At 40.6% G+C, this 27,455-nt stretch overlaps 2 protein-coding genes across 3 annotated transcripts; both read left to right on the top strand.

Annotated features, from left to right (window-relative positions):
- Positions 1–707: 707 nt before the first annotated feature.
- Positions 708–6,032, top strand: SMCO1 (single-pass membrane protein with coiled-coil domains 1). Its single transcript, XM_089509340.1, has 3 exons — positions 708–956; positions 3,736–3,885; positions 5,319–6,032. Exons 1-3 carry the CDS (start codon positions 907–909, stop codon positions 5,701–5,703), a joined length of 585 nt encoding a protein of 194 aa, XP_089365466.1. The 5' UTR covers positions 708–906; the 3' UTR covers positions 5,704–6,032.
- On the top strand, positions 3,800–23,233 carry RNF168 (ring finger protein 168). 2 transcript variants are annotated; one of them, XM_089509339.1, is made up of 7 exons: positions 3,800–3,885; positions 12,976–13,284; positions 13,899–13,975; positions 14,218–14,394; positions 15,520–15,626; positions 20,591–20,675; positions 21,571–23,233. In XM_089509339.1, the coding sequence occupies exons 2-7, from the start codon at positions 12,984–12,986 to the stop codon at positions 22,627–22,629; spliced, it is 1,806 nt and encodes a 601-aa protein (XP_089365465.1). In that variant the 5' UTR covers positions 3,800–3,885; positions 12,976–12,983; the 3' UTR covers positions 22,630–23,233. The 2 variants fall into 2 exon arrangements, with proteins under 2 accessions (XP_089365465.1, XP_089365464.1); XM_089509338.1 differs by lacking the exon at positions 3,800–3,885 and adding an exon at positions 12,371–12,616.
- Positions 23,234–27,455: the final 4,222 nt, after the last annotated feature.

The following is a 27,455-nucleotide window of genomic DNA, read 5'->3' as shown; positions in this document are numbered from 1 at the left end:
GCAGATGGATGGAGGAAGGGTTCTTCTTCTTAGTCGAGGCCAGACCTGATGGAGTTGGGCCTGCCTTTTCACTCTTTCCAGGCCAGGTGATGACAGTTGGCATGGAGGGAGGGCTCTTCTTCTTCAGGCTAGCCTGTTTGGCAACAACAACAGAAGGGTGTAAGCTACATTACAGAAAGCTGTAATCTATTGTGGTGCTGCACAAAGTGGTGGTTCCTGGACCAGTGCCAGTCCCTGAGCCACTGGCAGCCAGTCCCTGGCAGGTTTCCAAGAAAAGAAACAGAGGTATCCAATGGACATACATTTAGTGCTGGTCCCTGGCACACTGGTAGTGGTGGTGGTGGGGAATTGTTGGTCCCCTACATCAGATAGCTTGAGAATCACTGATCTACTAGACTTCCCACAGGCAACATAATACGAACTTAACATACATTAATAAAACACTAGCAAACAGCTACAGCATGATGCTAAATTCTTTTTTAGATCTAGGTTCTGCTGAGTTCAATACAGCTTGATCTTTGATAGGTAGGTTCACAACGTAAAACATGTTAATAGTACAAGCTAGAACAGACCCATTGAATGAGTCAACATTTACAGTATGTAAATGCTATTAATTTAGTTGGATCTCATAACAGAATTCAAGCCATGGTGATTTTTGGATGAAGGTAATTCATATTTTCTTCTTACGTTGCGATAGAAATCTGTGATAGCTGACCTATTACAGTCCAGTAAATAATGTGCTTGTGGGCATGTGTTAATAAGCTATACTTGGATGTCCTGACTATAAAAAGCTTTAAGTGAAAACTGACCTTCAGCTGAAGTTGGATCCCCTGTGTGTATGGTTACTGTCTGCTAGAAAAAGAGAAGCCAGCCAGCATTCAGATACACCTTTTCCTCTCTCTGAAGATGACTAGAGAAGCTATATCTCTGAGTGCTCTGAACAAGACATTAAACAGGTCAAAAAAGGGGAAACTGCAGAAGGACCTGCTTTGTTGGGGAAGGATTCTGTGAGGGAGCTAATTCCATCTGGGTTGACTATATCTTATATGTTAGACATTTATTTAAAGCAGTTATATCCTGGCCAATTTAGATTAACTGTAAAGTAACATATAATATTTACAATTATTATGAATTGTTAAATATTGATTTTCAATTATTGATGTGTATAATTATTAGGCATTTTTTTCTTTCTATATAGACAATAAAATTAGCATATTAATCAAACAGAGTTAATATTTCAAATATTTTCCTTGTTTATTCTTTAGAGTGTAATTTGGGGTGAGGAGAATGACCTGTACATTTGTTTATAAGAGCACTTCTTGTACTGTAGGAAATCTTCATGAGATGTAGTTTCTCAAGTCCACAAGCAGACTTTTTGGGTAAATATGTTAACACCTTAAGTGGTCAATTTTGCAAGGTTACTTAACTGTATCCATATTACTTGTTGAGGGTAACTGGTGTGGCAGAAGTGATCAGCTTGCCTGTGATCAAGGTTGAAACTTAACCTGATTCCTTAGGATCACACCCAGTTGGGCCACACTGGTATACTATTTTACACATACCTGATGAGCTGCATCATTATTGCATCATGAGAAATCGGACTCAAGGCCTCCAGATATTGTTGAACTACATATTCCAGCAGCCTTAGCCAGCATGGTCAATGGTGAGGGATTATGGCAGTTGCAGTTGAACAACATCCGGAGGGTAATATAATTCTCACAGCTGATCAAAATGCTACTAGTCAATCTTTGGTGGAAACACATTAGTAGCCCCAACTAGAGAAGACCCATTTAAACTGGGGAGCATAAGTCAACCTTAACATTAAAGCTTTAACATTTAAAACCTTTATATGCTGTAATAAATGCCTTGATGTAAAACGGGTTTTTCTCTCTTTTTAGTTTATCAAGGACTGGAGTATGCCTCATGTTTGAGGTGGGCTTTGGTTCCAGGAAATCCCCCACCCCCCAGGATAACAAAATATGTGGATGCTCAAGTCCCATTATATTAAATGGCATAGTAAAATGATGTCCCTTATATACAATAGCAAAATCAAGGTTTTGCTTTTGGATTTTTTAAAATAATATTTTCAAGCCATGGATGATTGAATCCATAGATGCAGAATTATTTTTAATAGTCGCAGCTAGAACAGAACCATGGAATGAGTCAACATTTATATAAATCCCAATAATTTAGTTAGAACTCATAATAGAATTCAAGCCATAGTGCTGACAGTATGACAAAGGCCCCACACAGACTGCCAAAATAAAGCTGCTTATGGTCGCTTTGGAGGTATGCTGTTGAAACGAAGCACGCGTCCTAAGAGTCCAAAAGCTGTGCCAAAGTTGTGCTCCAGTCCTTAGGACTAGATCGTAACTTTGGTGCAGCTTCCGGACTTTTAGAACGCATGCAACATTTAAACAGCACACCTCCAAAGTGACCCAAAGCAGCTTTATTTTGGCCTGTCTGTATGGAGCCAAAGATACCTTTAAAGTTATCTGAACATAACATTTAACAACTGCTATGTGTACTTTAATGATTGTGCACTTCCTTAATCAAGTATTTATTATAGCAGTTGAGGAAAAAACTTCTCAGAGCTTTATACAATTAACATGATATATTTTTACTTTAAATATTTAGTCATTTTATTTTAAAATCTTAGGCGGGTTATAGACCGCCCATTTCGGGCGGTCTGGACCCGCCCCTTTCCCCGGAGTATCGGGGCTTCAATGGCTATGCCAGCAGCCGCTGAGGCCCCGATCCGCCGCTTTTTGGGCTGCGGGGAAGCAGCAAAACACCGCTTCCCCGCAGCCTGAAAAGGGGTGTCCCTGGGGCTTCAAGCCCCAAGAACATCCCCGCGGCGGTGGGGAGAAGAGAAGGGGGCCACTTGGCCCCTTTCTCTTTTAGTCCTCTGGGCGCAGCCGTCTGAAGGCTGCGCCCAGCGGACTAAACCAGGAAGGAGCTCCGAAACGGAGCTCCTTCCTGCTCCGTGTTCAGGGCGCACTAAGCGCCCTGGCGCAGAGCAAGGATGTCACGTCCACGCCGCCCCGTCTAGAGGCGGCGCGGCCATGACATCCTCACGGCGGCGGCCGTATGGAAGGGCCGCCGCCGTTTAGTGTGTGACGAGCACGCACTAGAGTTAGGGCGGTGCGGAAGCACCGCCCTTTTGTAACCCTAGTGCGTGCTCGTCACGCACTAAACTGCTGGTCTGTAACCGGCCACAGTTTTATTTAATAAGTGTAAGTCAAATAACATGCTAAACTTGGTCTCTTTTGGTTTAGGGCAACAGAAGTCATTCCTAATACATCACCAGTATAATTTGCCTTCAGTATATTTATAGTATCAGATAAAACATTAAAATAAATCTTGTTGAAGTATTTTTGCAGCTCTCAAAGCTTAAAAATGTGAGGAGCTTGTTATTTTTTGGTGTACATAATTTAAAAAAATGTTTTCCAAAATACATAGGAAAGTCCAGAAAAGCGTGATGGTTTCCACACTGGCAAAACACTTCAAGAATTATGGAGTAATACCAAATAACCAATAGTCACACAGCACAAAGGAACTAAAAGTAATTAGTAAAGTAATACATCAATTCAATTCATAAGTAATTACAATCCACTTGTGGATATCAGGATTTTAAAGACAAAACTGGGGGAGGGGGAGGGATAATGAAATGCATATGTGTTATAAAAAGGGAGGTACATGGTCTAACTAGTCCTGGTTTTTAAATTTTAACAGAGTGGAGAACAAACTGCAGACTGTAGAGGCTCAATTCACTGTACTAGATTCTAGCATTCAGAAGTTATCAGAGAAGTTTGAATTTTGGAGCAATGCCTTGGACCATCAGATTGACCAGAATGAAATGTGGACATCTCTGCTAGAAGACAGGTGAGAAACTAGATAAGAGCTAGAAATTACTGTCCTAAATCCAGTTACTAGTAATAATAATAATAAGTTTTATTTTTATCCTGCCTCTCCATAGGATCGAGGTGGGTTACAACAATAAAAATACATAAAGAAAAATACATAATTACATACATAAGTAAAATTAAATAATCTCCTTATCCCCCTTCCTTAAAACTAAACTACATACCTTGTAATTAGAACAGCAACATTATAAAATACAATTTAAATTATTTAAAATAGCAATAAAGTAGACCAATTAAAACAATAGCTAACTGGCAAGTCAATATTTAGTGTAAATCCCATTAATTCAATCACCTTAGTCAAATTGGGGGTGTAGGCTGAAATTTTGTATGGGAGATACAGTACATCTTTGTATGTGGACTTATGTACGTGGGAATTAGATTTGGGCAGGTTTACAATGTCCATATCCAGTAGATGGTTGCTGTTACAGTACTATGTAACAGAGCCAGCAGAGTATGATTGATGCGCAACAAGACTCAACATGTATCAGTCCCAATGCACAATGATTCCTAATGTGCATCGGGACACTGTCCAGAGAATGCTGATGCACTTTGAGCTCTACTGATGCCTTTCAGCATGCCCTCGCTGGTGTCTCATTACACAGTTTCACAATTCACTAACAGGGGTTCTTACCATGTCTACTACATTGTTAAATATCTGTAAAGTTATATAACTGAGACCATGATATAGGATTCTGGATATCCATTAGATTTAGGCACCATTTTTGCTACGTGGATAGTGAGTCATACTAGAATAACAGGAAATGGTTAGCAATTATCACCATCTTTGTGTACACAAAAATGGATTGTATGTATCATTTGAGAAGTGTAATTTACCACTAAAGGATTAACATATGATGGTTTTAGGTATGCTGAATTTAACATTTTAAGGGGAGGGGGCTTCTCTTTTTAACATTATTGATTGCCAGAGAAACTTTATATATGTCTACTCAGAATTAATACCCATACTCCTATATAAATGTAAACAGTATTGCAGCCTTAATGTTGGAAGACCCAGCACAGTCTAGTGGTTTGAGTATTGGATTACGACTCTGGAGATCAGGGTTCTTGGCCATGAAACCCACTGGGTGACCTTGGGCAGGTGTCACTCTCTCAGACTCCGAGGACGGGAATAATCACAAACATGGTTATGCTAGGCTTGTTTTAAATTCCACTGATATAACAGAATGTCTGCGTGATCAGAATTCAAGGTTTAGGTTGTAAACTTGGAGACAATTCACTGGAAATAAGTTGCATTGAACTAATGGGACTTACTTCTGAACAGACATACATAGAATTGTGCTATTAGAAACTCAACATACTCTCATATCTTAGCTGGATTTGGAATAAACCTTGGGCCAAAGAAGCAGATGATATTTCCATGTCTTTTGACAGATTCACATCTGTGGAGGTAAACCTTTTCTACAGCTACATCTGTGAAACTATTAATTGTTTACATTCTCAAGTACTAAGAAGGCTACCAGATCTGGCAAGAGGCCTTCCTACTCTGTCCTCTGTTCTGAGACGAAAAGGGAAAAACCCAAGAATTAGGCTGGCACTGGAGGCAGCACTGGAGAAGCTGGGACTACATGAACAAGATGTTAAAATCCTCTGTGCGTTTTTCATTACACATAGCCATGATGCATGCTACTATCCTGCTAGTCAAAGGCAGGGTTATACCAAAGATGTTTGCTCCATGATCAACAGTGTGGTACAGAACCAGCTCCTTCAGCAAAGCCTGTTGTATGCTGTTCATGTGGTGGAAAATAGCAAAGTTTGAAGATGTTACCACAAATCTCCCAAATGTATTCTTAAAAGCATTATTGAACTTATAATTAAGAAATCTTTGCTTCAAATATGGCTGTGACTGGAGAACGTAGCACAATCCTATCATACACACCTGTTGCACAGATGAAGAAGAAAATGTATATGATGCACTTTAGACACTGAAGCACAACACCAATAACTAGGCTATTCCCATTTTCCCTGCATCTTTTCAAATCCCTTCATAAATTGCTACTATAGACAAATGTACAGAAATCACACTAAATCTTTTGCTTAATGGTGTTTCACTTATGTTATATTCTTAAATTAAAAGCATTATTCTCTGTGTGTGTGTGTGTTAAATACAGCATGACACAAACACACACACACACACAAACATTACATAACCTCTTGCACTGATGTAAGTGCAAGAGATGGAGTTCATAGTGTTAGCTTATCTTACCCTGTAGGTCAGATCGTTTCCTACTTGGCTGAGGTGGTTTTGGAAATAGCAGACTGTGCTGCGGGATTTCAACCATTCATGCCAAGCCCTCAACATAAGCGGCAATTAACTATTTCATGAGTTCCCTGACAGCAGCAGGCCTGTCTCTGGTTGTGCACATATTGCAAAACCATTCTGGATTTTACCATTTGAAGGCAGAAAGACAGTGATTTTAAGATTCAGGAATTCAAAATAGGGCCATCATCACAGATCACTACCTAATAAGAGTTTAGATTTACTGGTGTCTCTAATCTCTTCAGTGATGGGTGACCTATCCTTAAGACTAAGGGCCCCTATAAGATTCCTGGATGTTTGGGAAGAATTTTCTGCTAGAGCTCAGATTGATCTCTAGAATGAGAAAATGTTTTGGACATAGGTCCAAAACACACTGCAGAAATAATTGTGTTTGAGACGACCTTAACTGCCCTGGCTCAATGCTAGGGAATTCTGGGAATGGTAGTTTTATGAGACTTTCAGCCTTCTCTTTCAGAGAGTTCTGATATCACAATAAACTACACTTCCTGGAATTTCCTAGCACAGAGCCAAGGCAGTTAAAGTGGCATCCAACTGGATTATTTTTGCCGTGTGTTTTGGAACAGCACCACACTGCAGTAGTAGAATCTGGCATGCAGTAATGAGCTGTATGTGAGTGAGAAATAATCCAGAGAAGGCTGATATATTGATGGTTAGATCTTGTCTGCATCTTGAAGGATTGTGTCTGCATTTTGGGATGCTCCTCAATATGCCATTGCACTGGGATAGCCAGGTGGTTGCTATGGTTTGGAGTGCCCTTAGCAAGCTTCAGCAGTTCTGCCTCTTCCTTAAGTTTTGGTAGGGTAAACATCATAGTAACACTTGTGTAGTGTAACTCGCTCTCCATGACTACCATTAAAGTGTGCCCAGAAATAACAATTATTGCAAAATGGAGAAACTAGAATACTTTATTGTGGTCCCCATTTGGATATTAGACCAATAGTGTTCAGTATGCATTGGCTTTTTGTTTTCAAGCTCAATTCAACATGCTGTAATTGCCTCTAAAATCCCAAACGGCTTGGGGCAACATGTCTGAAGGATCATCTTCTCTCAAATAAAGCTGCCCATCAATTGCAGATTTTCCCTGAAGCCCTGGTCCATATTCTGGATCCATGGAAGGTGTGTCTGGAAAATGACGTGACAGAGAGCTATTTTTTAAGTGGCAGCATCCCAGTTGTGGAACTGTGTCCCAAGAACAGCTCAACTGACTGTCTTCAATGATTTTTTAGGCAAGTAGCCAAAAGATGTGATAATTATTTCTTTTGAAGCATCCACAAACCATGAAATACCTATACATAAGGCATTTGTTTTTAAATGTATAGGATGTACATGTGACGCCTGATGAGCAAAAAGAACCTATTGGTATATGTGTACTATAACTACTGTCTGGTGTTAACTGGGCTAATATCTGGCATGGATGTACTATTAGTATAGCAGTGCAACTCTGAAACTGGGTAGTCCCCCTTGACATGCTGTACAGGCAAGCTCTTCCAGTCCTCTTCATGGCGGGCCTTGGTCCAAAGCAGTAGAAAAAGTAGTGAACAGAATTTTGGTATCAAAACTGGGAAAAATCACATTCAGAGAGCTTTTCAATGGAGTGGCATGTCCAGATCCACAAACAGATGTTCTAAGCTAATATAAATTATTTCAACTGTCAAATTTCCTCTTTGATAACACTGTTAATCCTTTTAATCCATACAATGCTTAGTACAGTTTAGACATTTTAGAAATGAACCAGAATAAGAGAACACTATAAGTAAGTTTACCACCTAGAGGTTGAGCATTCATGCATACATATATGTGATAGCTGAAGGAATTCAGTTTCATAATACCCCAGTATCAATCTCTATAGTTACATAAACATGCGGGCGACAGAAGACAAAGGAGTAAATCAGGCCTTGTTGAAAGCTAGTGCCATCCAACTTTTTCTCTCCTACATAATCTAGGAGTGATTCCACCAGGCTGAGCAACCACATAACAATTAGTTCTTGTTTTCGTTTCCCCACCCCATCCACATTCATTTTGTGTAATTCATTTTTGTTGTTAAACCTGACAGAGATATTTTGGCTTTCCCCCCTCCAGATGAGATGTTAAGTCACTCTGAAAACCATTCCTGCACTAAAGCAAGGTGTAAATGCTATAAAATACCATATATACTCAACTATAAGTTGACCTCATGTATAAATTGAGGGCAGGTTTTGGAGCCAAAATTAGGGATTTTGATATGACCCATGGATAAATCAAGAGTAAAACTAGGGGCATGTAACAAAGGATGAAGCAAAGGAAAACAATGTTAAAGTTAAAGACCATACAAAATTCCAGCAGACATTGTTTGTGCTTATACTAAAGGGTTGGACTGATGAGAGAATAGAAAGGGGTCAGTGCTTCCAGGACAGATTATGCTCTTGCCTTTCACCAGGGAATGGTTCTTTTTTAAAACAAATGAACTCTATGATTCTATAAAGTACAGTACTTACATTAACCTTTGGATAAGTCAACACAGGTTTTTGGAGTCAATTTTTTAACCTAAAATTTCTAGATTTATACATGAGTATATACAGTAACCCACAGGAATATCAATGACAACTATTACATATTTGCAATAACAGCAACTGTTTACCAAACACTGCTTCTCCACAGTAAACACATAATGTTATTTAAAATGATCAACAAGCGATCCCTCCCGCATCAGTGTACTCTACAGTCTAATCGCTGAATACTTCCTCTCTTGTCATTCCTTCTCAAGACGTAGACTTGGGAGTCCCGAAAAGTTTGTGGTAGAAATTTTTGCTTCTTCTCACTTAAATCTCAAAGGTGTACAGGAATCATTTGTATTTTTTTTTAATACTGAAACAGCGGTAACACAGCTATGTCTTTGAATGCCCTGTGGCAGCCACCAAAAAAAAAGAACCAAAAAGCATATAATTATTGCTTTCTCCAGCTCTATAAACAAAGGGGCGTCTTCTGTCCAGATGGAGTAAGAGGAATGCACCTATTTCCCTCCTGAGCTGCATCTGTACTCCTGAATTAATGTCGTTTGACACCGCTTTAACTGCCTGCCATGGCTCCATGCTATGGAATTCCAGTATTTGTAGTTTTGAGAGATACTTATCCTTCTCTGTCAGGGAGCTCTGCTACCACAACAAACTACAAATCCCAGGATTCCATAGGATGGAGCCTTGACAGTTAAACTGCATTCTGCAGTGTGGCAACAGGTAAAACCATCACCTCTCTAGCTGATTCTTCGAGCCTGCAGCCTTCATTTTGGGCCTTAAGTCTAACCACAGATCTTATGTCTTTTGGGATCTTCCTTTCCTCCTTCCTTTTTCCTTGTTCTGTTACGCTCAGCCTAACTGAGGTCCAAAACACACTGCAAAAATGATGCAGTTTGAGACCACTTTAACTGCCCTGGCCCAATGGTTAGGGAATCCTGGCTATTGTGGTTACCAGAGCTCTCTAACAGAGGCTAGTTTTGTCTCACAAAACTACATTTCACAGAATTCCCTGACACTGAGCCGGGGCAGTTAAAGTGGTCTCAAACTGGATTACTTTTACATGGGGGGGGGGGGGGGTAGAGTCCTGTGGAACTCAAAAGCATGTCTGTTTTAAGGAGCCAATTTGAAAGATACTTTATTGTGTTAAATACAACAAAATCTTAAATCCACAAAACAGAAATGCCTTTATTGGGGCACCTAAAAAGTGGAAAATACACCACGTATGCTTTCAAAGATTCACTGACTTCTGCATAAGGTAAAGATGTTTAAAATACAATACAGAAGAAGAGAATTGACAATGTGAGAGTCACAGGCCTACATTTTGTCCCAGATGTCACTTCTATGGTCATTTGGCCAAGTCTAGAGGGATATCAATGCAGGCAGAGGCCACTGCCCTAGTTCTGGACCATGTGGGGAAGTGAAAGGGCAGTAAAAACCGTCTAACTCAGGGGTAGGCAACCTGCGGCCCGGCAAGGCCTTGGGACCGGCCCCAGCCTGGTCCTGTTGCCGATTGCCGCTGGGGCCTTTGGCCTCTCGTGCACAGGGGCGGGGGGGGCAATTGTCTATAGAAGCCTCAGAAACATGCATTTATATTAACATTTTTAAAAAAAATCAGCAAATTTTTTCACGTGTCCTCCACTTTTTTTAAAAAAGTGTCCACCATTTGAAAATTTTGTCCTACATTTGTCCCGGTTTATTTATTTATTTAAATTTTTTAAAAATTATTTCATTATTTATTTTTTGGCTTTGGCCCCCCAGTTGTCTGAGGGACAACAACCCGGCCCCCGGCTCAAAAATGTCGCCTACCCCTGGTCTAACTAAAAGATTGTATGTACAGCGCTGTGTAAATTTACAGCGCTATATAAATAAAGGTTAATAATAATAATAATAATAATAATAATAATAGCCGGGCAATAAAGACTTCAATTCCATTAGCAACAGAAAAGTAACTTCCTTTGAGAGCCAGGCTGACTCTGGTCTCATCTGGGCTGCAGATATAATGCAATTTAACACCTCTTTCACTGTTGTTTATTTATTCATTTATTTCAGGTCTATGCTGCCTTTCTCCCAGAAAGGGACACACAAATAAAACCATCCAAAACCTTGACATTAAAAAATTAAAAGACAATTAAAATCAACTAGTTAAAAACATTATAAAATTGCATACATTTACACAAGTTAAAATCGTAGCTAAAACACAGGCCCTGTATAAAAGCATCCCCCACATGATAATATATTAAAGTCAGGGCTCCAGGTCATGGAATCCTGGGATCTGTAGTTTGTTGTGGCACCAGAGGGCTCTGTCAGTTTATGTTGTGGTGTGCCTTCAAATCATCTCTGTCTTCTGGTGACCCTAAGGAGAACCCAACAATGTGTTTTCTTGACAGGTTTCTCCAGAGTGGGTTTGCCATTGCCATCCTCTGAGGCTGAGAGAGTGTGCCTTGCCCAGGGTCACTAGTGGGTTTACATGGTCAAGCCAGGATTCAAGCCCTGATCTCCAGAGTCCAACGTTCAAACCATTACACTACATTGGCTCTTACTCTGACAGAGAAGGCTGAGGCCCAAAACACCCTGCAGAAAGCATCCATTTTGAGATTGATTTACCTGCTCTGGCTCAGAGTTAGGGAATCCCGGGAATTGTAGTTTATGTGGCATCAGAGCTCTCTGACAGAGAAGGCTAAATATCTCACAAAACTACAGTTCCCAGAATTCCCCAGCATTGAACCAAGGCAGTTAAAGCGGTCTCAAACCGGATTGTTTCTGCAGTGTGTTTTGGACCAGCCACACACACACACACACACACACACATGCTAATAGAATTAAAGCACTAAACTAGTGTCTCCAAACTTTAGTCCTCCAGATATTTTGGACTTCAGCTCCCAGAATTCCGCACCGTTGTCCAAAACATCTGAAGGACCAAAGTTTATAAAGCACTGCCTTTAGGGATAGCGATTTCCAAACTTTGGTCCTTCAGGGGTCCTCAAACTCCGGCTTTCCAGACTTCAGCTCCCAGAGTCCCAGATCATTGGCCAAGCTGTCAGGGAGGGCATTATGAGTAGAAAGGAAATTTGCATGTGGATGGTGATTGGCTGAGGGACACAGAGGAAGGAGGAGCCTTTGTGGGGACTGGAAATCTATTCAGATTGACAGTAGAATCCTGAGGTAGGAAGGAAATTTGTTTGTGTGCAGTGTTTGGCTGAGGCTTCTGGGAGATGAAGTCCAAAACACCTGGAGGGCCGGAGTTTGAGGACCCCTGCTCTAGAGGTTTGGGACTTCCAACTCCCACTGGTTTCCCCAAACTATGCCCTTTAAGAGATTTTTTGGACTTCATCTCCCAGAAGCCTCAGCCACGTTGGCCAATAACCAGGCATTGTGGGAGCTGAAGTTCAAAAAAAATCCCCTTAGCAACCACTGCGCCATCAGGACGAAGCTCCTTTGAGCGGAGGAAAAAAGTGGGCGGGGCCTGCTGTTGTTCTGCGCTAGGATTGGCGGAAGCCTGGTCTCGCGCGTCTGTGGGGCGTGGTTGAGGAAGAGGCCGTTGGTCTCGCGCGCATTGAGGTATTCTTGGCTGTGCTGAGGGGCGGGGCGTTTACGTTGCGTGATTCGCGTCGCTCTTCTTTTGGCGCTTTTGGCAGCAGCTTTTCCAGCTAGGTTCTTTCGCGCGCATGCGCAGTGGGGGGCGGAGCGACTCCTCTGTGGAGAATCCTGAGGCGATTTTGCTTCTGGGGTCGCTCTATGGAGGATGAGGAGAAGGAGAAGGAGCAGCCTCGGCTTCCTTCCTGTGGAGAGCGTCGCTTCCGTGGCTCAAAATTTCCCCACAGGTCTCCCGCCCAGGAAGGCGCCTGAGAGGAAGAACCGACTCTCTCCCGCGTTTATTCTCAGTGCAGACAGGATTTGTTGTAAGGGCCTTTTGGAACTCCTCCAAACTCAGGGCGAACAGGCGCCCTCCATTCTCCCAGCACCTGTCCTCCATTTCCAGCACCTGTCCTACATTTCAGGCTGTTTATGTTAAATGTTTTTACCTCAGGGTGATCAGGTGTCCTCCATTTCACTTTAACTCTTTGTCTGGCTGTTTGCTATGGAATTCTGGGAGTTGGAGTTTGTTGTGTTCCAAAAGGCTCTGGGCCCCACAACAAACTCCAACTCCCAGAATTCCATAGCAAACAGCCAGACAAAGAGTTAGGCTTCTGAGAGGTTTGTGACACCTGTGTCCTATTTGCAGATGCTGGTGATGCTCTAAGGCTTGCTCTCCTTACAGGACTCAAGATGTCAGAAGAACCAGAGGCCCCCCTCTCTCTCTCCGACTGCCATTGTAACATCTGCATGGACATTTTCCTGGAACCGGTGACATTGCCGTGCCTCCACACTCTCTGCAATGCCTGCTTCCAGTTCACGGTGGAGAAGGCCAGCTTGTGTTGCCCCTTCTGCCGCCGGAGAGTGTCTTCTTGGGCTCGGTATAACGCCCGCAAGAACACCCTGGTTAATTCAGAATTGTGGGCAAAGATTCAGAAATACTTCCCAGAGGAATGCCAGCGCAGGATTAGTGGGCAGGACGTAGTAGAAGACGGTGAGTAACAGCATATTTAGTATTAGGCATATAAATATGGGTTGACACTTGTGTTTTAGTGTATGCCAGCCCACTGGAAGGTATATATTTGCACAACAGGCCAGGGATCCACAGGACTATTCTGTTGTTGCGTTGTGTGCATGCATCCTTTATGTTCTTTACACAGTTGACTGTCCTACTGGTTTGTTTTAAACCTTGCTTCTATTTTAATAGTAGGCAAACCTTTGGGTTAAGAGAAGGAGTTGTGTGATGGCGGGGATGGATATGTCCCAATAATTTGTCTATTATTGACAGTGTTGCATCAGAAAGTGAGAATCCGCTCACAGGGTTAAACAAAAAGTTCCAGTTTCTTCTGAAAAAGATTTGAAGTCCTTTGGCATACTGGACTTTTAGTTTAAGCCTTTAGCGCAAAAGAAGTAAGAAGCCACTTAACTGATGAGAGGCAATAAATATTTACAAGTGATTAACTATATCACAACACAACTTGAGTGCACTCTCTCATATAATATTTAGATTAATTTGCATCTTGTTTCTACATAGCAATACTGCAGTCTCAAAATAATTGATTTAAAATAACAATTTGCTTTTCCTCCCTTATTCTTTCTTTGCCTTAGCTTGCTTGCCTCTACCAGTTCGCTGTTTAAGTGAGCCTGGAGAATTAAGGCAGGAATATGAAGCTGAGATAACTAAGGTAAATCTGGAAAGCAGAATGGGGCCCACTTGTTGTTTTAAAAAGATCTCATAGACCTGCACCCACACCTGGCTCCAAGGAAAGCAAGGGTTATTGGCAGCCATTTAACACTGCCTAATATGTCAAGCTAAAATATGTGAACTCCTCCATGAATATTAATAAAAAATGAAGACACCTATAAAATGTAAGATGTGTCCAAGTCCAAGAGCAAGTTAGGAATAATGGGAAACTGTTTGATTTAGGCAGAAGCAGAACGACAAGCTCACGAACAAGAAGAGAGAAAAGCCAGTGAAGAGTATATTCAGAAACTGTTAGAAGAAGAGGAAAAAGAGCAGAGGTTAGCAGAAGAAAGAAAAAAGCAGATGGAAGAACAGTTATTACAAGATGAAATGTTGGCACGTGAGCTCAGTTTTAGTTTGGTAAGTTGATCAAGGTGAGACTTAAAAGTCATTTCTTGAAGTGCGTTTAAATACCTTAGTGCAGTTAAATCAGGGCTGAGGAACTGGCCTGCAATCTAGATTCAGTTTGTTGTGTAATGCACCACTGTTTGAAAAAGGAGTGGCAGTGAAAGTAGGTAGGTGAATTGGGGAATGAAGTCAGATCAGACTGTTCCTTGGCAAGTGCTTCTTAAGTCCAAAGCTAAGACTGCTTGCAGTCCACTTGCACCTTTTTCAGTTAGGAAAAAAAGCAGAATTAGTGAAGCAATATACAAATAATCTGGCACCTGGAAGGGTTCTCACTCTTTGGGTTCTCTGTAGGCATTCTGTCTTTGCAGAGAGAGGCACAAAGCTCCACAGTGGAAGGGATGATGTGGGGATTTAGAGGAAAGTGTTTCCCCTGACATCATGTTGTCTTCTGGATTGGCCCCTGGGGATAATTGGCCTCAGGAACAGTTCTGTTCCCTACCTCTGAGTTTTAAATCCTCTGTTTTATTAAGTATTTTGTTAACTGTTAAAATTGAAGGAGAACACTTGAGAACTAATTTAAATAATGGGATGCATTTTATTATGGTTTAGAAGTTGAGTTCTATACATGAAAACATCTACTTAATTATGTCTGCTGCTTTTATGGTGTCTCTGTGTAGCATTTTTCTAAGCTTAGAAAGCTCTGCTGCTTCAGAACAAGCTAGAATTTTATTTAAAATAGAGTAATAGAAAACCATGTCAAAATGTATAGCTTAATTTGAGAATGTACATAAGTTTGGGGAGATTTTAAATTTTTGAAATTACTATAACATATACATTCTTATTACAGATGCAATAAATTACTATCCACTACTTTGCAAATGACTTAGAAGGCTTAATTTTTTGATGGTTTGTTGTAGTTTTTATTCTGCCAGCTAAGAAGCTGATGTTTATTATGAATGCATTCCTAGTTTGAAGCTGTAAGTGTGTCTGGCTATATTGGCATTTGCATTAAACTCAAAGGTTGATCTTTGTGGGGTTGGTTGGGTGCTGATACTTACGCAAATTATCATGGCAGTAACTTTTAACAATGAATGTAATATAATCTAGCCAATTTCATTTGTGTTTTTGACATTAAAGAATAACCTTACTAAGGAGCATGTGCTCAAGGATCTGTCTCCTGGCCTATCTCCTGATCTCCGCAGAACATCAACAAACAAATCAAGCAATTCTGGGGACATTAAAAAGTAAGTCAAATCCTAGGAGTGGTTTCATATTGGTTGCTACCAAGATGCATAACTATATAATGTATGTGCTGCTGAGTGAGAGGTTTCTTAGTCTGATTATAGTTTTGCAGCATCCCTGATTTTGATAGTTTGCCACTGAAATATCTGTTGTTTTCATGACAGTTATCCATAAAAATTTTCAGGGATCAGCATTTAAAAAACAATACTCAAACTATAATCACTACTCATGCACAAACCTCTGCACCAATTCATTTGAAACCTGTCAGGCTTGTTCCCTTCAGAAAGGACAACTATAGTTGCAAAGTGAATCCAATTCTGCCAAGAAGTAAAAAGTATTGGCAGTTTCCTGTTAAAATCAATATAAACTGCTTACATTTGTCTGGAATTTAGCATGGATACCTGTTTCTGGTGCTAAAAGCTTGATGGGTTGGTTTCAGATTGAAGTAACAAGCTTTTGGTTGGAGTTTGGTGACATGCTGCTTCTTTCTCCTTTTGCACCTTGCCTTAAAAAAAATATAACTCAGCCTGTATACTTGCAATATACACTTATACACATATATACTCAACTAAATTCAACCTCATGTGTAAATTGAGGGCAGATTTTGGGCCAGAATTACGGATTTTTAGATGACCCACGGATAAGTTGCAGGTATGACTTAGGGGCATGTAACAAAGGAAGTAAAGGGTGAAGTAAAGCTGTGTCAAAGAACTTAACAAAGTTCTGGCAGGAATAACTTTTTGTACTCATACTAAAGCCTGGATTGATGAGAATGTACAGGGGATGGTTCCTCTTTAAATAAGAGTTGAAGTATGGTATTTGTATTGACCTGTGGATAGGACTACTTAGCTTTTTGGGGTCAATTTTTGACTAACATTTCTAGATTTATACATGTATATAATGAAGGCAGGTTTTGTGGCCAAAATTAGTGGTTGTGATATGACATCTGGATATGTCAAGGGTAAAACTTATTGCCCTCCTCATGCCAAAGAATTTATAAAATTCCAGCAGGCATAACTGTTTGTGCTCACTCTAAAGGCTGGATAGATGGAGTGGGAATTATGGTAAACGGATTCGCCCCTTTTCACTTGCTGCCCCTCACTCCTGGAACCTTCTTCCCCCACAAGCAAGAGCCATCACTTCTTTAACCAGCTTCAAAACGGAGTTGAAAACCATCCTGTTCAGAGTAGCCTTCCCAGGCATTGCATAATTGTCGCTTACTACTTGATGTTCTTTTGGTGCCTGTTTATCAAACCATTTCCTGTATTGCTATGTACTGTATATGCATTATCCTACTTGAGAGTATGTATTTTCCCTGGAAAATGATGAACCATCCATTATGAAGCCAAGCCCTCCCTCCAGTCCATCTGCCTTGGTCCAGGCCTCGGAGGTAGAGAGGAACTACTGGACCTCTTACCCTTTCCCTCCGCCACTCCCTTCTCCTTCTGTGTCATGTCTTTTTAGATTGTAAGCCCGAGGGCAGGGATCCGTCTAACTAAAAAGTTTGCATGTACAGCGTTGTGTAAATTTACAGCGCTTCATAAATAAAGGTTAATAATAATAATAATAATATGTGGGGGAGATGACCAGGTATGGGCAGGGCTAAAAAAATGTGCATGTGCCAAAAAGGATATGAAGACAAAGCAAAGCAAATGGTTACTATGTTAGCAGTGATTGGCGCCTTAAACTTTAATGTGATAACTTTGCCTGATTTTAACCCAGAAAAACTAACAAACATACAGAAATGCCCATTCAAATCCTGATTCCTCATTGATGGAAAAACTGAATAATCAATGAAACTGTTTTTCAATAATATTATTGGCATAAACGTCTGCAGTGTTGCAGTCCATTAAATCATATCTTGATTTATCTTTGATGCTGATTCATCTTTGTCTTCGTAGATGGTGTTGTCTTCTGTGCCATTCATAGCATTGCTAATGCCACCTTTCAAGAATGATCTCTTCCCTATTTCTGTGTAATTGGATCCTTTACCCATTTTGCTCCCAAATTAAAAACTGGTTTCATTGGGCTCCCTTCTTGTGTTAACTTTGCTTCACCAAAATACATTCATTGTTACCACATATTATACCAGCTGATCCTTGAAAGGCTTGTTGAGACATCCAGTGGCTGCAGCATTGATATTAGGCTAACTGGAATCACTACTGATAGGATCACCATTTCCTTTGCTTCATCCTTGACATCCTGTGACATGCACATGGAAAATACCCACACTGATAGCAATGGGCATAATCTTTGTCCCACACCTGATCACCTACTCCATATATTTTACAGCCACCATTTAGTGCCCTTCTCATCCATCCAGACTTTAGAGTGAACACGAATTGTTAACACATGCTGAAATTTTAAAGTTCCCTGGCGTTGTTTTTTCTTTCTTTCTCTTTTAAAGGTGAGATACAAAGCAAGCTGAGTGGGGGGGGGGGGGAGGCATCTTCCTGCTTCTCTCAATTAGTAATTGTTTTGGGGTGCTTCTGAAATTGTGGACAGATACATGTGCACTTCAAACGGGGGCACTTGCTAGGTTGCTTTTTGATTATTTGTTCCCTTGAGCCTCCATCCTGGCAGCCTGATCTGGGGAGATAGCCCTAGTCTAGATAGTTCTGAGGGAACTTCCAATGTGATCACCCCAGCTTGGGCTGCTTGCGAAGGGCATGGATCACTGAAAAGCAATTCAGCAAACTCTTCCCAGCTTGAGGCACACTCCAGGGCCTTTTTGGGAGCCTCGGTTTTCCTCATTCCTTCTCCCCCGAACTAGGCAGGTCAGCCTTGACCCCTATAAAACCAGCATTGACCCATGGATAAGTTAACCCAGGTTTTTAAGGTTAAATTGACTAAAATTTCTTGACTTACAGAGTATATACAATACCTATTTAGCTAACCATCTCATGAGTGTGGTATAGTGGACAGTTATTGTACAATAAATTCATCAGTACGCTTAAAGTGCTGCATTGCTCTTCAGTACTTCAGAAATTTCTCATTGAGAATTCTGGGAGCTGTGGTAAAAAAACCTTTTCTGAGATATTTGTCACTATTTATTAAAACAGATTAGATTGGCTGCCCCCCTTGTCTTTAGCTTGAACTGGTGTATATTTATCTTGGTAAATAAAATCCAATAATTCATTCCTGTGTTAGGTTTTGGAAATAGTGGCCTAATTCACGTGAACTTTGTGTGTGCAAGCTTTGGGTTCATCAGTGCCAGCCTTTTCTTCTGATACTGCTTTAAGAGGAAGCATTTTCTTCAATTTACAATTGAATGTAACTTAATATAATATCTTGCTGTTGTTGTTGTGTGTCTTGAAGTCCTTTTCAATTTATGGCAATCCTACTGAGGGTTTTTTTTTGGGGGGGGGGGTTGTTTTAGTTTTGGGCAAGATTAGTTCAAGGAGATAGACTGCCATTGCCTTTGCCCCCCTCTGAGGATGAGAAAGAGAGACTTGCCTAAGGTCTCTCAGTGGGTTTCTATGGTGAAGCAGACCCTGGTCTTCAGAGTCCTAGTCCATTAGATGCAAACCCTAAATGATGGTTCATCTAACCTGTTCAGTTGAAACAAACTAGTCTTATAAATTTGGTTACTTTCCACTAACTGTAGATAAGAACTACCGGTAATCAGAGTTATTCTGAATTTAAACATACAGTGGGCCCTTGGTAACCACTGGGATTTGGTTCCAGGGCCCCTGTAGAAACCAAATTCCATGGATGCTCAAGTCTATTCAATACAATGGCACAGTGAAAGGGTGTTGCTTATATGAAATAGCAAAATCAATGTTTGATTTTTAAAATTTATATCTTTCTGGGTGGTTAAAGGCCATAGATATAGAGGACTGACTGTGTTGCTATACTAGAGTTAACGACAAGCAAAAGCCTCTGGACTCTTTTTCACAGCTGTGCTAAAGTGTTGCTTAGACGATTTTAGGGAGACATTGACATTGCAGTACTCTCCCTGCTTACTCAGAAGTAAGGCCCATTGAGTTCAGTGGTGCTTTGTTGTTCTTCAACTTCGACTTATGACAACCCTATGAATGAGAGATCTCCAAGGCAACCTTTCATCAACAGCTCTGCTCAGGTCTTGCAGACTTACAGCCTTGGCTTCCTTGATAAAATCTATCCATCTGGAATGCTAGGAATGCTATCTTCTTGTTCTCCTACTGCCTTCTGCCTTACCAAGCAGTTTGGACACTATCCCATTACAGTGTTATAATGCTGTTATTCCACTTGAACTGCTGTGGCTGTCTCCTGTGCCATTCCGGGATATGTAGTTTAGGGAGGGGCAATTTTGAATTCTTAGCCAGAGAGTTAAACTACAAACTCCAAAATGCCACAGGAAGCAGCCATAGCAATTACAATGGAATAATAGCACTATAACAATATTGTCCATTGTCTTTTCTAGTAAGTAATTTCTTCTCATGGTATGCCCAAAGTACAACAGTCTCAGTTTTGTCATCTTGGCTTCTAGGGAGAGTTACAGCTTGATTTGCTCTAGACCCCATTTATTTGTCTTTTTAGCAGTTCATGGTCTCCGTTGAATTCTTCTCCAGTAACCACATTTCAAATGAGTTCATCAGCTTTCTTCACTGTCCAACTTTCACAACCATACATAAAAATGGGAAATACAATGATATAACTTTATATTTCGATATATTGTCTAGTCCCTTCATAGCTATCCTTCCAAGGCATCTTCTGATTTCTTGACTGCAGTCTCCATTCTGATTAATGACTAGAAAATTTTCAACTATTTCAATGTGGTCATCATCTGTAAGTGGTACTTACTCTCATGTAAATGTATATAAGATTCAGTTTTAGTCTTCATCTACCCATGGTAAAAGCTGCATATTATAGCATCTAGCCATACATTGCACTGAAACAAGAAAATGTGGTTGCCTTGTCCAAATGTACATCCTAAAGATTTGCTTGTTACAGACAGTAAAACTATATTTTTGTCCCCTTTAAGGTATTTGTCTCCAAAGTCCTGCGATTCCTTACCTCCTAAATTGCTCTTCAGAAAATTAGAGGAAGAAAACATTGGCTTTTCTGGGGTAATGTATACAGCTCTGATGCATATCCAGTGTAAATGCAGAAAATTTCTTACCTTTTTGTGGAATGTGTATGGTACTACTTATTACTAGAACAAATTTGCAAAACTGTACAGTGAGCCCATGGTATCTGCTGGAGTTCTGTTCCAGGACACACACACACACACACACACACACACACACACACACACACAGGCGGGATACATACCGCCATATAGTACGTCTTCTATACGTACTAGGGTTAGGAAGGGGCGGTGCTTCCTCACCCCCCTAACCCTAGTACGTATAGAATACGTACAAGATGGCGGCGCCCCTTCCACATGGGCGCCGCCATCTTTACGTACTGGACGCATAGCGTCCAGACGTGTCGCGGCGCCTATGACGTCGCGAGTCCGCGCCAGGCGCCTCGCGACGTCATAAAGGCGCCGCAAGAAGAAGCTCCATTTTGGAGCTTCTTTTTTGCTCCGCGCGGGAGCCGCGCGGTTTGACTGCTGCGGCTCCCTCGCGGAGCAAATGGTGCCGGCGGGAGACCTCCGCAAAGCGGTGGTCTGTATCCCGCCACACACACACCCCACACACTTCATGGATACTAAAATTCATATAGTAGTATAGCAATATAGTGTCCCTTATATAAAATGGAAAAATCTAGGTTTGCTTTTTGGAAATTGTAAATAAATATTCTCAAGATGTGGGTGGTTGAATCTGTGGATGCAAAATCCATGGAAACAGAGGGCCAACTAATTCTAAGCTGTGCATATGTACCATCTAGTTTTTAATGTTGCATACCGTTGTGAGTCATAGATTCCTGGTATGTTTTTTTGTTTTTTTATGAGTGGATGCAGAAGCTTGTAAGGAGAGTAAACTGTTTGACAGTTTTCATTTGTGCTGTTTTTTCCAGGAAAGTAGCAAAAATAGCTTTACATTAGGGGAGGAAGAAGAAATGGATGAAATGCCCACACTGTCTCCAAAAACTATGATCAGTGAGGCAAGAAATACTAAGGAGTCTTATACAGAGCCAGCCATGCTTGACTCGGGTACATGTACCTCAACCAAATCCAGCCTTTATGGAATTGATCTGTCATTTATTTCTCTTCGCAAGATAGATGGACCTTCCAGTGGCACACATAGGGAAGACTATATGTGTCTTTTCTCAAAGAGAGTTACAGCTGGCTATGATGTAAAAAATGACATTTTTACTGGATTGACAAGCCATACAACATCTGATAACCAACAGGACAGTAACACTGCAATCTTTAACCAAGCAAATATGGAACACAGTCCATCTGAAAATCAAAATCAGCCACTTAAACTGCTTACTGCAGAAATTCCTAAGAGAAAATCTCAAGAGTCACCCTCTGAAGCAGCAGCAGATTCATCCTTGAATGATAAAAGGAGAAAAACCTCTATACAAATTGATGAAGAAGAAGATATTAATGATATTCAAAAGCAAATGCATTTGGAGCATGATAAAAGGAGCACCTCTACACAAATTGATGATGAAGAGGATATGAATGATATGCAAAATCAAATGTATTTGGAGCAGAAACTTTATGAAAAGTTAAAGCAAGAAGAGGAAGACAGACGTCTAGCTCTGCAGCTACAGAGGGAAATAGACAAAGAGCAGAAAACACTAAATCGCAAAAAAGGTTCTCCAGATGAGTACCATTTACGCCCCAAAACATCTCAGCCAGCAAAAGAATCTCCAGTGGCCAGAAAAAATAGCAAGATCTCAAAGAACTTGAAGTTCCCAAATAGCCAGACTGAAAGAGAGCTACGAAGGCTACGTAGAAGCTCCCACAATGAGAACTGGGGGCTTGCTAACAAACTTCAGACAAAGTCCCCTGCAAAAGAAGGGACTGTTTTGAACTGTGTCCTTAATAGTTCAAAGAATGCAGAATTATTGCCAAGCAAACAAAAGACAATCCTTCAAATGTTTAAGAGGCCTGCTACAAACTAGATGATCAACAGCACCAGTGAAGACTTGCATCGTAGATATAAATTAAGCATTGGTCATTCTCCTGAAAAGTTGGCTGAGTTAAATGTTTTTGAGAGATCAGCTGCTTTCATTCACAGTTTGTGTCCCTTGGTTGAAAACGAATAGTGCCTGCTTTGGGCCTGTTAGATTTGACTTCCTTTTCCTTCTTATGAATGATATCAGTTCTGAATGCCAAGAGAAATATTTGTTTAAATCCAACATGCTCATGTTTTATGTCAGAAGGTGTTATCAAACCATTATACCCCCTCCCCTTGCCTGTTTCCACCACCCTATTTCCTCCACTACTGCACCAAGTAAATGAGTAAGAAAAGAGCAAATGACTTTTGACTTAGACTGTAACATAATTTATGATGTCTTGATATAACTACAGTACTGTTCCCCATGTTAGTTACAGTTTAGGTATAAAATGTTCCAGAAGCCTTTCTTCATACCTCATTCATTGTATGTTTGCGAAAGGTTAGGTCTTCCCAAGTGAACTAATTTTTTATTTCAACAAATTATAAATCTGTTTATAATTTGTTTAAAATATAATCTATTAAAATGACTTTCAAGTCTAATGATATTACCTACATATTGTCAGTGGACTTCTTCTGAATTTCTCTAGGAAATTTAAATTTGATGAATTTTGAAATATTATCTATAGAAATGAATAGATGACAGAAGCTATCTGTATCTTCATTTTTTTACTAGTGCAAGTAGTGTTATGCATATTTTCCAGAAAAAAACATGTGACCATAAAAAACCCTTGTACTTCAGTGTATTTATGCAGTTAGTGCACTTTATCACCTAAAATGTTACAAATTTCTTAATTACTGTATATAGTTGACTATAAGTCAAGAAATTTATGCCTGAAAATTGACCCCAAAAAACCTTGGTTGACTTATACATGGGGCAGTATGGTAATAGGCTTACCCCTCGAGCCTCTTCCGCAGCCAGGCTCTCTCCCAAAGAGAGAGCTGGAGTGAGGAAAGGCTTGAGAGGCAAACGTTTGCTTCCCCCTCCTCTTCCTCAGCCTGGGTGACCTCCGAGGGGTCATCTGGGCTGTGGAGGGAGCAGAAGGGATACCCTCGATGTATCCACAGGTCTTATCAAAATCCCTAATTTTGGCCCCCAAACTTGCTTCAATTTACACAAAACATTGACTTATAGTCAAATAGATACGGTACCTCCTGAGCAATATTTTTATGTAACATCTGCTAATATAATTCCAAGTGAACTAGTGGTTCCGATTAGTATAGTGGGTTGAGTGGAACTCGAGGAGACCTGTGATTGAATCCCCACTTCCTCATGGGAACCTGCATGGTGACCTTGGCAAAATCACACTCTCTCAGCCTCAGACGAAGGAAATGCCAAGCTTCTTTGGTATAAACATTGCCAAGAAAATCCTATGATATTGTTGCCATATGTTGTATGTAACTTGAAGACACATAAATCAACACAAATTTTGTTCCAGTTGATACAAAAAATATCAGCTTAAACCTCTTCCCAACACCTGACAAATCACTTTGACTCAAGATTACAATGTGGTTTTCCTGGCAAGTGTTCTATAGAAGGTCCCTCTTCTGTGCCAGAACTGGGTATAGTTCCAGACTTTCCCAAGAGTTTTTCAGTGCTGCACAGACACTTGTTACTGCTGTAGCATAAACTTTATTGGTGGTAAATGATGTATCACATGGTACACAGCAGAAAAGCATTCCTTCACAGCCAGTGGTAGAAATGAGCCCCCAGGCTAATTCTGTCCAGATTATCTCTGACTGACAAATTCCCCATTGTTTGCTATATTGGGCACCTGGATTTTGGCCATGATGCAAACAAGGACTCCAAAACCCATCTGTTTTCAGTTAGTAGCAATCCTTGTAACTCATGATATTTAATTAGAATTTCCTGTTCATTAGTATTCTAATGTGATAGTGGAGTGCTCTGGGTGTTTTAGTAACATTTTCTTCCTCTGTGTTTGAATGTCAGAGTAACCCTTAAATTTTTGGATTGGAATAGATAAGAGAGACAGAATTAGGTGTCATCAACATAATGATGATATTGAATGTCCAAACTGGGTAACATTTCCCAGGAGTTTTATGTATATGTTGAACAGTATGAGGGATACAATTGAGTCCTAAGGAATCCCTACGGCTATGGCATGGAACAGGAATCCTGCAACACCACCTTCTACATGTGCTTCTCCAAGAATGACAGGAATCACTGTAAAACTGTGCCCCCAAGTCCCATCCCAATGTGGCAGTCCAGAAGAATACCAGCATAGATGATGCGATCCAATGTTGATGAGAGAGGTCCAGCAGAACCAACAGAGATAAACTCATCTTTGAGTGCAGTAAGGTAATTCCATATATCCAGTACAGGTTGAATCTCCCTTATTTGAAATGTTTGGGACCAGTAGTGTTTTAGATTTTGGAATATCTGTATTTTCATATATGTACATAATGAGATATCTTGGAGATGGGATCAAACTTTGAACACAAAATTTATGTTTCATATATACCTTAATTTTATACACTGTTTTAATAATTTTGTGCAGGAAACAAAGTGTGTGTACACAGAACCATCAGAAAGCAGAGGTGTCACTGTCTCAGCCACCCATGAAAACAGTTTTGGTTTTTGGAATAGTTTGGAATTCTGGATAAGGAAGACTCAACTTGTATTGCATTTATTCAACTTGTCCAGAGTACAGTTCATAGCTTTAAAGTGGCTTTCTTTAGGAGTAATTGGCTATAAAAATATTTCTCTTCAGGGAGTTCTTATTATAGTCTGACTGCCATTTATTTTTTTAATCTAAATATGGACCTTTGTCGCTTTTTTTTCTTGAATTATTGTTTGCAGTTGGAACTTGCAACAAATGTTCCAGTCAGTCCATGTTCTCTTGCTTTCTCCAGTTATGTAAGCAATAGCACATTTGTTTTTTATGGTCCCTACACATACTACATGTTGCATAAGGGGAAAATGTTTTTGCTTTTTTGCTTTGTATATAGGAATTCACAAGAACATGGTCATTTGCATTAGCAGAATGACATTGTTTCCCAGCAGTCAAAAAATAGACATAACGGATGTGGGCACATAACTCCATTTTTCTTTTCTTTTTTATTGACATGTAGCATATACATAACCAATTATACTTCAGCAAATTATGCTAAAATTATTATATTCACCATACTATAAAAATTGAGCAATAGATCACTTCTAAATCTTGTCCTTCTTTTACCTTAATTTCAATATTCTCCCTTAAATTAAGTTCCTTTATCCTTATTCTATGGGAATTCTTTTACTATTTAATTGTCTAGATTGAATATATGAAGATCCTCCATGGTCATTATTTTTGTTTTCTTTGAGTTCAGCATTAAGCCTGCCTTTGCACTGTCTTCTTTGACCTTCTTAAGTAAATGTTCCAAGTCTGTGATGTTTTCTGCTAATAGTATGGTGTCACCTGCATATCTTAGATTGTAGATGTTCCTTCCTCCTATATTCTCTTCTGCTTCTGAATCTAAACCTGCTTTTCATATGATATTTTCTGCATAACGTTTGAACAAATAGAACGCAGCCTTGCCTTTGCCGTTTGGGAACCATTCTGTTTCTTCTTTATTCTCTCCTAACATTAGCCTCTTGTCCTAAGTACAGATTTTTCATCAGAATCGCTCCCATCCTGTCCTTATTGTGCAATCACACAAAGATTATCACACATGTAGCGCTTATCCCATCTTTATCCCGTCAATGAAGTGGAATTGCCCCGTCACTTTTCATTGACGGAAACTTCCATCAGTGGAAAGTAATGCAACAATTCCACTTCTTTGACAGAATAATGACAGGATATGTGCGTCATTGTCTGATAATCTTCGTGTGATTGTGCGATAAGGATGGGAGTGATCCACTTCACTCCCATCCTTTTTCACATGTGATAATCTCCAATACTACTTGTGCCTCAGAATGTGGTAGAGCCTCCTCCTTTGCAGATTTTTCAACAGAGGCTGGGTGCCATCTGTGACAGAAGATGCTTTGATTGTACATGGCAGGGAGTTGGACTGGATGATGGCCCTTGGGAGTCTCTTCCAACCCTAGGATTCTCCCTTGCACTTCTTCCTTTCGGGGGATGCCCATTTGATGCTTGTGTGATGGTGATGGATGTTAATCTTGTTCTGGACTTTTCAGAGCCAGCGTGACATAGTGACTGTTTGAGCACTGGGCTACGACTCCGGAGACCAAGGTTTGGTTCCCAGCTTGGCCATGGGACCTTGGGTGAGTCACACTCTCTCAGCCTCACAAAACCTGGTGATAGGGTCGTCATAAGTCAGAAATGACTTGAAAGCAGACAGCAAAGGCTGCATCCACACTGGGCTCCGCTCTGGGCCCCACAACAATCTCCAACTCCCAGAATTCCATAGCAAAGAGTCAGACAAAGAGTTAAAGTGGTACCAAACTTGGTTATTTCTCCAGTGTAGATGCAGCCAAGGTAAGGGCTCAACCTTGTTAGTAAGATGCCTCCATTTTTGTTGTTTCTGTCCCTATTTAAGATGGTATGAGGAGGGTTATCCATCTCCTCCTCTGGTCCAGGAAATGTAAAAGTCCATTCGAGGAGAGATGCCTGCCAGCCCCTTCCCCTTCAATGGGGTGAAAAAGCTGCCTCCTCCTCCTTCTAAGTCCTTTCTCTGGTGTTTGGTCATGAGATCCGCCGGCCGCTAGGGGGTATCGCGAGCTGGCAAATCTGAGACCATAGAGTCTCGGGGGGGGAAGGAGAGGCGGTGCGTGCGGGACTTCCTCTTCCGGTTCTGAAGAAAAAAACG

The sequence above is a fragment of the Sceloporus occidentalis genome, unplaced genomic scaffold (assembly GCF_023333645.1).
Source record: "Sceloporus occidentalis isolate IW3139 unplaced genomic scaffold, rSceOcc1.0.p SCAF_2, whole genome shotgun sequence".
In the NCBI taxonomy this organism is placed as follows: domain Eukaryota; kingdom Metazoa; phylum Chordata; class Lepidosauria; order Squamata; family Phrynosomatidae; genus Sceloporus; species Sceloporus occidentalis.
This window is presented reverse-complemented; position numbering and strand designations above follow the sequence as displayed.